The sequence below is a fragment of the Stegodyphus dumicola genome, chromosome 2 (assembly GCF_044657685.1).
Source record: "Stegodyphus dumicola isolate Sdum_Otavi_A_Nest chromosome 2, ASM4465768v1".
Classification (NCBI taxonomy): Eukaryota; Metazoa; Arthropoda; class Arachnida; order Araneae; family Eresidae; genus Stegodyphus; species Stegodyphus dumicola.
Genome location: NC_140769.1, coordinates 36463948 through 36476723, shown reverse-complemented (window position 1 = coordinate 36476723; position 12776 = coordinate 36463948). Strand labels below are relative to the sequence as shown.

The 12776-nt window shown below is 33.4% G+C and overlaps 1 protein-coding gene across 1 annotated transcript in view; it reads left to right on the top strand.

The window, feature by feature from the left end:
* Positions 1-12776, top strand: part of ncm (pre-mRNA-splicing factor nucampholin) — a 134337-nt gene that overhangs the window by 1038 nt on the left and 120523 nt on the right. Inside the window, exon 2 of the mRNA XM_085810576.1 lies at positions 3947-3990. Coding sequence (XP_085666702.1) covers positions 3988-3990 — 3 coding nt within the window. The 5' untranslated portion in view covers positions 3947-3987. The remainder of the gene's footprint in view (positions 1-3946; positions 3991-12776) is intronic.

The following is a 12776-nucleotide window of genomic DNA, read 5'->3' as shown; positions in this document are numbered from 1 at the left end:
GTTTTTTTTGTCAAAGAGACATTTAAACTAAAGTGACCACATTTTCATCAAGACAAAGCGGGACAAATGCAATGAAATAAGAACTGTAATTTAGTTATAAAAGCAGACCAATAATTCAAAAAAGGATATATTTTATTATATACATTCATATACTTGTCTATAAATATACAAAAATATATTTATTATTAACTATTGGTAACTATAAAACTATTTGTAAAAAACTATAATTTGAATATTATGCTTTTTAATTTAAAATTTTATTTAAAAAATTATGATAAAATAGAGGAATAACTCCGTCCATTTTTTGTCTGTTTCCACATTTGCAGACAACCAACGTTTAATTTTTTCTTCAGTAATATATCTTTTTACCAATGACACCTTATCAAAAAGATCATTTTTGCAAATATTATTTTTCGGGAAATGGTTACTTATACACTCTTAGACAAAAAACACAGCGCACCAAGGAGTTATCCGAATGGGACGAAAATTGGTAGAAGTGATGCACGTGTACAGAAAAAAATGATTACAGCTTGAGAAAAATTGGATGGTTTATTGAAGTGATAGAGCTTCACAAAGTGAAAAAGTCAGTAACCCGTTTGTCCACCTCTGGCCCTTATGCAAGCAGTTATTTGACTTGGCATCAGTTGATAGAGGTTGCAGATGTCCTCCTGAGAGATATCGAGCCAAATTCTGTCCAACTGATGTGTTAGATCGTAAACATCCTGTATTGGTTGGAGGGCCCTGCCCATAATGCTCCAAACGGGCTCAATAGGGTAAAGGGTAAACCCTCTGAGAAGGCTTCCATCCTAACGACAAACCAAGCGAAGTAATACCAGCTCAGAGGAAATTTTGAGAAATCCTGTCGGACCGGACATTTGTAACTTAGACTGAGGTAACGATTGTCTCTTAAGTACCATAGACATCTTGCATGGTGATGCTGTGTACAATTTGCTGATGTATGTTCCTTACAATAAAAATGCGCTGCCTAAAAGGCGAAGTTACATCACATAACACTGCACTTACATTGCATTTAAATTATGCAGATGATAAAACAGTACAGAATACGATACATTACATTACATGAGGTTACAATGTGGTATACAGTACATTGATTAGTGTGCAGTTCACATTTCATTTAAAATAGGCAGATGCGAAACAATACAGTAAATAATATAATAAATTACATTGCTTGAGTATATTCAGTTTTATTTTTGGGACCATATGAAACTGCAGTGAAAATATGAAGGCAAAGCCAGATCTAGCAAAGAAACCCATTTACTAAATTCATAGTGTGTATAAATTTAGATTTCTCTAAATGTGTCTGCATTTAGACTGCATGCAGATTTAGACAGTTCTAGATTTTTACGTCAGTGATGAAATACTAGTCCCCCCCCCATTTTTTGATAAAACTATAGATCTAACAGTTTGTTAATTGCCACTTTAGATAGTTCTAGATTTTAAAGTTTGCATTGAAATACTGACTTAATTTTTTACTTATTTATTTATTTAGATAATGCTTTGAATTAACAATTTGTTAATCGCTTGGAATAGTTATTTTTTAAAGAAAAGGCATCATTCATGATAGAAAATTATGAACCATGAAATGAAATTGTATTTTATCAAAAATGCAGCAAAATGGCACAGCAGGAAACAATTCTACAATGAGAAGAAAGGATTAAGAACAAAAAATTGGTTCAAAGAATTGAAAATCCTTTACCTTGTAGATGTTGGGTCCATCTATTTTTGGTGTTAGGCGATGCAGTCTATTGAATTTTGTGAACTCCAACTGAAGATGAACCAATACAACTGCAGACTGGAATAGTTTCGTGCATGAGATGTGTGCCACAGGCTGAATTGCTTGGCTTATCTTGAAAATCTGTAGAGGTGATAAAATTATTGAAATAGACGAAAGCCATTTCAAGTGAAGAAAGAAAACTATTGGGCATGTTCTTCGACCAAAATGAGTTTTCAGAGAAATGAATGTTTATTTGGTTGCTGTTCCAAATTAATTGGTGAAACTTTTATTGAATATCATGAAGGAAAATTTTACTTCTGTAAAACAATATTTGTACCAATTGAAAGCATATAATCAGATAAATTGTAAGATGCTGACTTTGAACAAGTGGAATTTGTAGAACTCGAAAATGGGTGTCATGCACAAACAATAGAGTGGTTGTTGATGCCTCCATCCATATTTTTCCAAATTGATGTGGAGACAGTTGATGCTTATTATGCTTTATTATTTTGTACTGTTTAAGATTTATACACTATTCTTGAACCACAGATCTTAATTTGACCAATTTTTAAAATTCCATTCTTTATCTGTTTTATAAAAAATTAACAGTCTTTATTTATTTTAATTAATAATTTAATTCATTTTGTCACATCTTTTGATTTATAATCCTCTACAAGTAATTCAGAAACATGGTTCAGTTGAAAAGTTTTCTATTCCTTGAAAAAGTCAACAAAAGTTTTCACTTATTTATTTTATTTCATTTTTATTATGTTTTTATATTCATTTGTTCTCAATTTCTATGCATTTTCCTCCTGTCAGATTATTAAATCACCAATATTTTGATTTAATTATTAAATCATTATACCTGGATGATGTACCAACTTTAGTTGTAGCTTAAATTATGAGACGATAAGTTTAAAAAAAAACAGGATCCATTTATTATTATTCAGGAGAAATAGCAGTTACAAAATCAGATATCTGGAGTAAATAAAAAGAATTACTAATAATTTTTTGTATGAAGTTTACTGCATCGTGACATTAAAGAAAAAGCCCCAATATTCCTTTTGCGAGTCCTCTGGAAAGCCTCTGGAAAGGCGTAGCTTCCAAGAAATGACGTCAGCCAATCCAGTTTGCTTTAAATATTTCCAGAACATTCTATAACTGTACGTGTAGAAAAGGTGGAAAAAACAACTTGACTACGGGGCTGTGGATTTAATTCCACGTACTTTCAAATATATATGGAATGATTTTGAAGCGTAGTCGTGATGGCAGAGTGGCAGGCTGGGAAGATGAACAAAATTATCTCTGTAGATATTTATCCAATCATAATGAAATCTGATACATTTCTGTGACTGAATCATAATGAAATAGGATAAATTTCTATGTACATTGGCTTTTAAAAGAAATGACATAGGCATTTAAGCAAAGGTAAAGCGATGCGGTGTTGACAGAGCAGCAGTTAAGGAAGGGAAGAATATCGTAATTAACTCGTCCACGATATTTATACTAAGTCTGAAGTATAAGTAGAGCTAATCTGTGATTGGTTAATTTGAAGTTGTTAACATCTGATAGAAGATACTCGAATTTGGGAGAACAGAGGAATTTAGGGGGAGATCACCAAACCTAGAATGTTAATTATGAGGTCTCCGATTATTTTTGTGTTCTTGTATCTTAACATTTTCCCCTTTCTCTATATATAGGTAAAAATTACGTATTGGGTGCATGTTGGCAATTCTGGGTGACCCCCCCCCCTTTTTTTTTTTTTTTTTTTTTTTTTTTTAATGTCTCCAAACTATTAAAATTGATCAGGCAAAAAATATCAGCATACATGTAAAGAAAGAAAAACATACTTTAGCAATTTAAAATACAAATTTTAATTATTAAATAAGTATTGAATAGTATTTTATGTGATTATTCTATATTATGTGATGATGCATTATTGTTATTCTTCCCACAGCAATCTGTTTTTGCGTAAAAAATAATCAGACTTAGCATTGTGAACTGGATATGATCATCATAAGCTAACAATGAATAAAGTAATGTTATGATATTAAAATCATTATCTAACAATGGAATTGCTAGATTAGAGTGCACTTAATACTTCACTTTAGCTAAAAATAGCCAAATATTTTATTTTATTTATTTTTTTTTTTTTTGGTTATATATATATATTATGTAAATTCTAATTTATTTTTCTTCTCCCTTTAATAGAAGCTGACTGAAGTTAATACCTGAAGGACATTTATTTCACAATGGTATGAAATAATTGCAAAATTTTGTTTTAACCATTTAATAATATACTGTAAAATTTATTCTGAAAACTGGTAAATTTATTCAATAATTGGGATTTGGAATAATTAATATTGAATGTTTAAGTAAGAGTTTGTTATACTGCAGAAGATGATTAGTGATTTGAAATGCATGCCAATTTTTTTCATAAATATTAATGGATCATTTTAGCTTACTGAACTTAATGAACAATGCATTGCTAGATTAGCTGTTCATATTTCTAGTCATATTTTGCTTTTAAATGGAAACGACTGATATATTCAATATCTCATGGTGCATAAGCTAAACAGGAAAATGCCCTTATTTTCCATCTGCATGTTATTTAGCAAAAACTGTATTCAGCTTATGTCAAACCTGAAATAATTTGCTTTAGGATAAGGAAACCTCATCCATGTTATTAAAGCATAAAACAAGAAGTATTAAAAATATATTTTTATCTGTCCAGTAGGAAATATGGACTGGGAATTAAATAATCTTACAATGTTGTATATTTTTTGGAATAATCTTCTACTTGTTGAATGAATTCACAATAAATTAAATTTCAGAAATCTCATCTGAAAAGATTTCTCAGAATTTTTACTAATTTCAGTAATGTCTGATTATGTGAATATCCATGAGTTCCGTGTACAGCGCAAAGTCTGAAATCTGTGCGTCCTATATCCAGAATTATCTAAAATCCAGACCTCCAAATCATTAGTAACCTTTAAAAAAAATTTTTTTTGTATGGTTTATGCTTATGCATCTGATATTTTTTTAATAACAAAATGTCAAGAATCCCAATTTCTGATTTCATTTCGGCATTAAATAAAATATAGTTCGACCACCTCATCCAATACATACAGTGCAATTGGTCGGGAAGTGCTGAATTTTAAGCATGATGTTGATGATTTTCGTAAACTTACAGAGCATCTTGGGTCCCATTTCTTTTATCATTTTGTTGCTAATTGTATCCAGTCCTGGACTTTTACGATTTTTCGTCTTCTCGATATAACTACTAACTTCTGAAGGCATGATTAAGGGTGTGTTGTTTGTGTGTGTTCTTGATTGGAATTGTGTATTGAGGGGAAGACTAAGTGTTCTGTTTGTGGGTGAGAGATGTTGTATGTACGAAATTGAGAAGCATAGTTTTCTGCAATAGACTCAGCTTTCTCAAAATCAGTGTATGCGATCCCATTGGGGCTGTTAATGGGCGGAATATTGGTGTTGTGTCTCTTAAATTTAGAAAGTGCATTCCAGATCGAATTATCATCCGCTGAAAGCGATTCTAATTGTGTGGCCCAGTCAAGTTGTGCATGTTTTTTTATTAGAGTCCTGATTTGCTGATTTAGCTGGTTTAATAAAATTTTATCAGAAGGACATCTGAATTTTTGCCATTGCTTACGTGTGTGGTTCCTTCTTCTAATCAGTTCTCTGATGTCACTGTTTTTATATCTCTTGTCTGCTCTTGCAGTTCTGCTGTTTTTATATCTCTTGTCTGCTCTTGCAGTTTTGCTGTTTTTAACGAGTGCATCATGCAGCTCTTCTGTGAATTCTTCAGTGAGGGCGTCTAACTCATCTCTCGTTTGTACTGTATGTGTTGGGTACTGGGTGTTGTTTAGAGCTTTGTCATAACCTGCCCAGTTTGTAATAAGGGCTCTTTTGTGTGGTGTACTGTAGGCATTGGTATTAGTTTCCATTATCACAGGATTGTGGTCAGATGACATTTCAGTCAAACTTTCAATATAACTCAGTGAGTTAATATTTTTTAGGATGAAAAAGTCAATGACCGATGGTCTACCAATCCCACAGTGTGTTGGTTTATCTGGAAATGCTAGGTTAATATTGGCCTCTTGGGCAAATTGACTAATAATGCATCCATGTTGATTAATATCCCAGCAATTCCACTCGTGGTGGTGTGCGTTGAAATCTCCACCTATAATGACTCGATTGTTAATATTTAGTAGTGTTTGCAAATCTGTTTTAACAGTATTTGTAGGTGTGTGTATAGGAAAATAGGTGGAGATAATAGTGATTGGTCGTGATGTGTTTGGGGGGAGTGTAATAGCGCTAGGGCTTCAATTGCTAAAAGCTGTGGTAATGGTGTGACATAATGAGAAATGGAGCACTTAATCAAAATAAGTAATCCACCTCCTGCATTACCTCTAGGCGCATATCTGCCTACAGTTGATCTGTCCCATCTGTGCGTGACATAATTGCAGGCTCTAAAATAATTTTGAGGGCCAAGCATGTGTTCTTGTAGGAGTAGAATATTGGGGGCAAATTCATGTATAAACTCCTTGAGCTCGTAAGCTTTCGGGAGCAATCCATTTGCATTCCACGTAATTATAGTTAAAGACATACTTTGACTACACTGATACATTATGAATTTCATTAACTATATCAAAAAATAAGAACAGTGTATCCGCAGGATCCGTTAATTCTCTCAGCTTAGGCATGAAAGTTTTAAATACATTATTCATTATATTTATGTTATGAATTCCAAAAATATTAAATTCTGCTACATTCTTAACAAAATTTACAAATTCTGAGCATTGATTTTTTTCCTGCGGAGAACTGGAGTCATTATTTTCAGAAGGGATTTGCTTAACACTGTTTACATTAGAAACATTTAAATTTTTCAGAGCATTACTAATATCAGCAACATTGAATTGTACATTATTCTTAATTGATTGGTTTGCTGCAGCAGTAGCCGAGCTGGGGATTTGCATATTAGCTTTATCTTTAAAATTAGGAATTTGAGTCCTTGTCATAGCTGCATATGAGATTCCATTTTTTACAGTGCTATCTTTTTTCTGTTGGTTACCCTTATTTTTAGGGAACTTTTCGCATCCACGATACGATGCGACATGATTTTTTTGACAATTGCTGCATTTTGGCTCTTCAATGCGTCCCTTAGTTGGACAGTCCATAGTCTTGTGTTCTAATAAGCATTTCACACATCTAGGTGCGAAGAAGCAGTTCTCCGAAGAATGGTGCCACTTTTGGCAATTATAGCACTGTGGCACCTGGTTCTTGGATACGTACTTTTCCACAGTCACAGCAAACAGTAGCAATTCAGTAATATGAAAAATTTAATCAGACTTTTCATTTTTCATCACTTGCACCAGAAATAATGGCATGGGGGCACGTGTTCTCCATCTCGTCAGTTGAGTCACCTTGCTTATGGCGAATCCTTTGGCTGCCAGTTCATTTGCTATGTCATCAGTTTTCGTAGTGTTAGACAATCCTCTGAAAACTACTTTAATGGGTCGAGCATAGTTCGCGTTAGTCACATAATGTTCGATCTATTTTCTTGAAATAGAGCACTAAGCATTCTGTGATCCTCAGCTGTTCGTGGTAGAATTTTTAGCAGCTCACCATTAACTTTTCCGAGAAATTTAGATTCAGTCATTAAAGCCAAATTTTTGAGAAATTCCTCATGTTTAAATTTGCTCGGGTTTACCATTATGGGTGGGACAGTCTGAGACTGGGTATTTGTCGGCTGCTGCTGCATTGCCTGTTGACTGGGGGTATCATTACTAGCCATTTCAGTATTATCAACATTTAACACATTAAATATATTACATTCTACATTCAGAGGTACTTTTTCTAATTTTTGAAGCTTAGCAGTTTTAGTTAGTAATTTAAAACCTTCATCATCAGTTTTCTTATAATTAGTATTAATTTTACGTTTCACCTTAACATCACTATTTTTTCTCTTAAGAGTAAGAACATTTTGGGAGGCAATGCCTGAATTACAAGGAAGATTACACTTACCTTTTATATCTGCAGTCTGGAGCATTTGTAGAGCTTTCTGAAGTGGTTCCGTAGTCGTATCCGCATCCGTAACTGGTCGTAACTTCTGGCACTCCGTAATCGTAGTCTTGATCGCAGCAATCTTGACTTCCAAATCGTTGTGAAGATTAATCCAGTAGTCATTATCGTTTGTATCCAAAATATCCACGTGCAATAATCCAACACAGCTTTTCCTAATAGAAGGCAACTCCGCAGGGGCGCTAACATCCATCAAGAGATTGACATCGTCGTTCGTTTAACTCGTCGCAGTCGAAGCGCTCCTGATGAGCAACCTACACTCGCGAGGATGAAGGACCGAATCCATACATCTCAAACTGAAGCATTCTACATTGAAACTGTTGATTTTCTGAGATCTAATATGTTTTTCTGTCATGAAATCGTAACTAGATCTACTGAAGTTTTAAAACCTTGGTAATTCCTGCAGAGGTGGGAAGATGAACACAACAGGGAAAAGGCATAAAAGACCTTTTTATTTATCACAAAATGTTTAACAGAAGGCACTAACTTACGTGCATACAAAACAGCACCGACCACTTGCGGTGAGAACTTATAATGATAATGTAATGTAGTAATAAATTTAAAAGGTGACGATGTATTGCTAGACTACACAATTCAATTAATTCTAACAAGCTGACTTGGAACCTACACCGATGATATACTAACTAGACCTCCAGAATGCATAGCCGTTACTAAGATTAACATGCGTTTTCACTAGCAAAATCATGCTCTAAATAACCTTTTCATTCTAACAGTTTAAATACTTCATTTGCATCCTGACAGGGAAATGCAAAAGGAAATATGAGAATTCAGGAAAGGTTCATAAATTAAAATAACTATTAGTAAAACTAAATAGGATCTTGCAATTTAACTGGATAATTTATTTCCGTGGTGCCAACCTGGCAAATCATTGTTTGTTATTTTTTTGCTTTCATCACCATGTGATTGTCAACACATGACAGCTTAAGGATTGTCTCGCGTAGAGATATCTAAACAATATTTTTTAAAAAATATTAATAATTGAATACCAAAGTGCAGGGTAACCTTTTATGTTAACATTAATGCTTTGGGTGATTACAGACTTCAGCTAACTCCACTGCAAAGTGTTAAGTGTGTTGACAAAATATGCAAAAAATCATAAATGATACTAATAGGCCAAAAGATGACATTAAGTGCTGTTTGAATTGAAAATAACTGATTTGTTATTTAAATAAACCCAGGCTCGGATCCAGAGCAGGTGCAGCTGCACTGGACAATAGAATTTAGGGAAGGCAAAATTTTTAGAATTTAGAAAAGCACCGAGCAACAAAATTCAAAGGTGGCAAAATCTGATGAGGGAAGGTACTGGGGTGCAAAATTTTTAGAATTTAGGGAGGTGCTTGATAGCAGAATTTCCCAGACCCTCAGATACTGCACCGGTCCCTCAAAATGTGTAGCACCAGCCTAAGATAAGGCTTAAGTATATGTGAGAATTAATTTTATTTGGGACTCAGATGAATTTTCAGTGTGTGCAGGAAATAGGCATAAGTGTAATAAATAACTAAATTTAGACTTGACTTTGTCAGCGTGCAATAGAATGCAACAACTTGTCTTCAGTCGCCAATCTTATATGTCAGCAGTAGTGTATAGCAGATACTAGCTAAGATTTATGATAATTTGAAGATTTTCAGATATTGAAAAAAAGAAAAATGTAAAATTTTTAATGTAATGGAATTAGTGAAGAAATGTGGAAACATGGTTATAAACAAAGATGATTTAACATAAGTTTTCCCATTACAATGACAGTGCGCTATCATCAGTCAACTAAAAGACTGTAAAATCTGTAGTATGGTTCTTCTCTTCTTCTTCATTAGCTCAGCAGCACAGTGTGGGCCCTGACCTTCTCCAGAAGTCTTCTCCAAGCATCTTCGCTTTTGGCAACTGTTTTCCAGTTTTCGACTTACAATTAGGTCATTTTCAACACAATCTTTCCATCTCACTGGTGTTTCCAAGGTCTGATTCTCATGGGCTTTGCCTAATCATTCTGGCCAGATGACCATCTTATTTAAGTCTCTGTAGTTTGAGGAATTTTACTACATCAGGTTGTCTATAATGTTATTGTCTAATAACAAACAATGATTTGCCAGGTTGGAACCAGGGAAATAAATTATCCAGTAAAATTGCAGGATCCTATTTAGTTTTACTAATAGTTATTTTAATTTATGAACCTTTCCTGAATTCTCATATTTCCCTTCGCATTTCGCTGCCAGGATGCAAATGAAGTATTTAAACTGTTAGAATGAAAAGGTTCTTTAGAGCATGATTTTGCTAGTGAAAACGCATGTTAATCTTAGTAACGGCTATGTATTCTGGAAGTCTAGTTAGTATATCTAATATTATTAGTAATCTAATTTACAGTAATATAGATCTTATATTACTGTAAATTAGATCTTTGTCTCCACGATCCATTCACATGGACCCGACCAAGTATACAATGTGATGTCTTTCTTTCAAAAATCCCCAAAGCTTCCTTATCATATAACCTGTGTTTGGCACATATGGCCTTTAGAGCTTTGCACTAGAAATCCATTACCTCCACCATCACCTTATCATATAAAGTCAGTGCCCAAGCTTCTAATAAGTAGAACAGATGAGATCTTATAAGACTTAGAATAGATCTCATAAGATCTACAGGACAGCTTTCATGAGAATCTTCTAAACAAGTAATTTAGTTCTTAACTTGAGAAAGTTAAATTTTAAATTGCTATTCAGGCCATGAAAATATCACGCAGGCCATCTACCTTAGTACCATGCCTTCATGAACTTTTACAAAATCTTGACAGAATTGCTCACCCTTCTTATCACTGACTGCACCAAGATTTTTCGGGAAGTTTTCATGGCTATCTAAAAAATGCAATCTGTTGCTTATGTAGTGATCAAGCATTTTGAAGCTGTCCAAAAGTTGCTGGATAATTTTGCTGTAATTCTGTGCTTATGTATTTCCAAAAAAGTCTTTGACAGTATTTTTTAATGCCATTCAAGCACTCTTTTGAAGTTCTGTCATAGTTCCAATAAAATTTTCATCTTTAAAGAGTTTCTGAATATGTGGACCATTAAACACAGTTTTATCTTTTCAAATGACAGTTTAGGAAATACCAAAGTAAGAGACTTGAAACAGTCCTTCTTTAGTTGGCAAGGCTTTAATGAATTGCTTCAATGCAGATGTGGAAATATAAAATTCTTTTTGTCAAAAAGCGGCTGTAGAATGGTTCAATCACTAGGTTTCAGGTCAGATCTTGGTGTACATTTCGACTGCAGAAAGCACAATTTGAATTTCCGTCAATTGGCCCAGTAGAATGGGAGATATAGAACTGCCCCCCTCTCTTTTTTTGCGCAGTGTACCATACAAATGAAATTATGTGGAACATGGGGAGAGGATTATGATAAAAACTAATTTATTACTTTTTTGATATAAAGTAATTTAGCTGTTGTTGGAATTTAATCTTTATACAAATTTTATAATTTGCAAAGGGTTCAGTTGCAAATTAATGCAAAAAAATTTTAGTTTTGATATTAAAATTAGATGCTTGGTAGTCATCTTGGTCTTGGTTGTGTTAGAAAGTAGTTGCCTTGGAGACTATTAATCATTATCAGTAGTATTTATTTGTGTTTTCTGATATACTGGTTGCATTCTTAGGTGGTTGTGTAGGATTGTCTGTAAGAGGTTATTGCCGTGCATTGATGTGCAAGCTGACAGTTTTTTTCTTTTCTATCCCCCCTCTTATAAAATCCAGAATGTTAATGTTCTCATGTTTTGAATTGTTGTTTAAAAGTTTGAATTGTTGTAAAAAACCGTGTATATAAAAATAATTTTAGTTGCAGTTGCAAGGGTGGAAAAACTTAAATTGAGTTTATTAATTTTTTAATGAGTATATATAAAAATGCTGGAGTATACTTTTTCATTAATGTGGTGCCAGTTAATAATGATGTGTCAAAGTGGCAAGTGTTTGAACCAGTTTATTTCACTAACTGTGTAACTTTGCAATGATCCACTGTGAACGAGTGGGAATGAGCATCAGTCTAATAATTGTCATTCTAAGGTTTTATGTTAGCTTTTTGTTAAATGCTGATTAATTTTATGGAATGAACACAATTTGGCTATATAGAGTAAAGAAGTGAACAGAACTAGTCATCATTATTTAGGTGAGGAGTTCTATTTAATTTGATTCATTTAGTTTGATTGTGTGAGGAGATGCAATTTTTTGTGTTAATTGAAATTAACAGTTTTATACATACTGTGTAATCTGAAATTAATGGGCAAAACCTATTTTGTACTTTTATTTGTAAATTTTTACATTTATTTTCCATTTTCTGAAATAGTTACTTTTTTCATGAAATAGCTATACAGTCAAAAGTCTTTAATCCGGACGTCCATAATCTGGAATGATCTATAATCCGGACTTCAACTTTCTGCGCATGTGCATAATACCTGTCTCATGTGCATAATATGCTTAGACATGCGCTTTTAATGTATAACGGACAGTATAAGCTAAGCTAAAATTATCTAATTATCTATTTCAGTTAATGTCGCATATTGCGTTGTTCCTTAATCTTCTAATGTTTCGATGTCCATCAAACAAAAAGTGGAATTGCTGCAAAAAATGGATAAAGGCATAGCCTTTGTTTCTCTAACCAGTCCGAAATGTGTTTATCAATTTTTTTGCTGCTCTGCTCGCGGCGCACAATGAACTGGAAGTTGATCTGTCAGCACTATCCTTATCTTCAGGTCAGATTTTTTTTATTCGGCTTATAATTCCTTACTAAATGTAGTATTTCATCTCGATGTACTACATCTTTGATATGATTTAAATCAAATTCCTTGTCATTATAAATATCACGAATACACATCAAATAGTTTTCTGGTTGCAATTTTCTAATTTCGACTATGCGTAATGTATGCTTTATGCATGTGCACGATGGA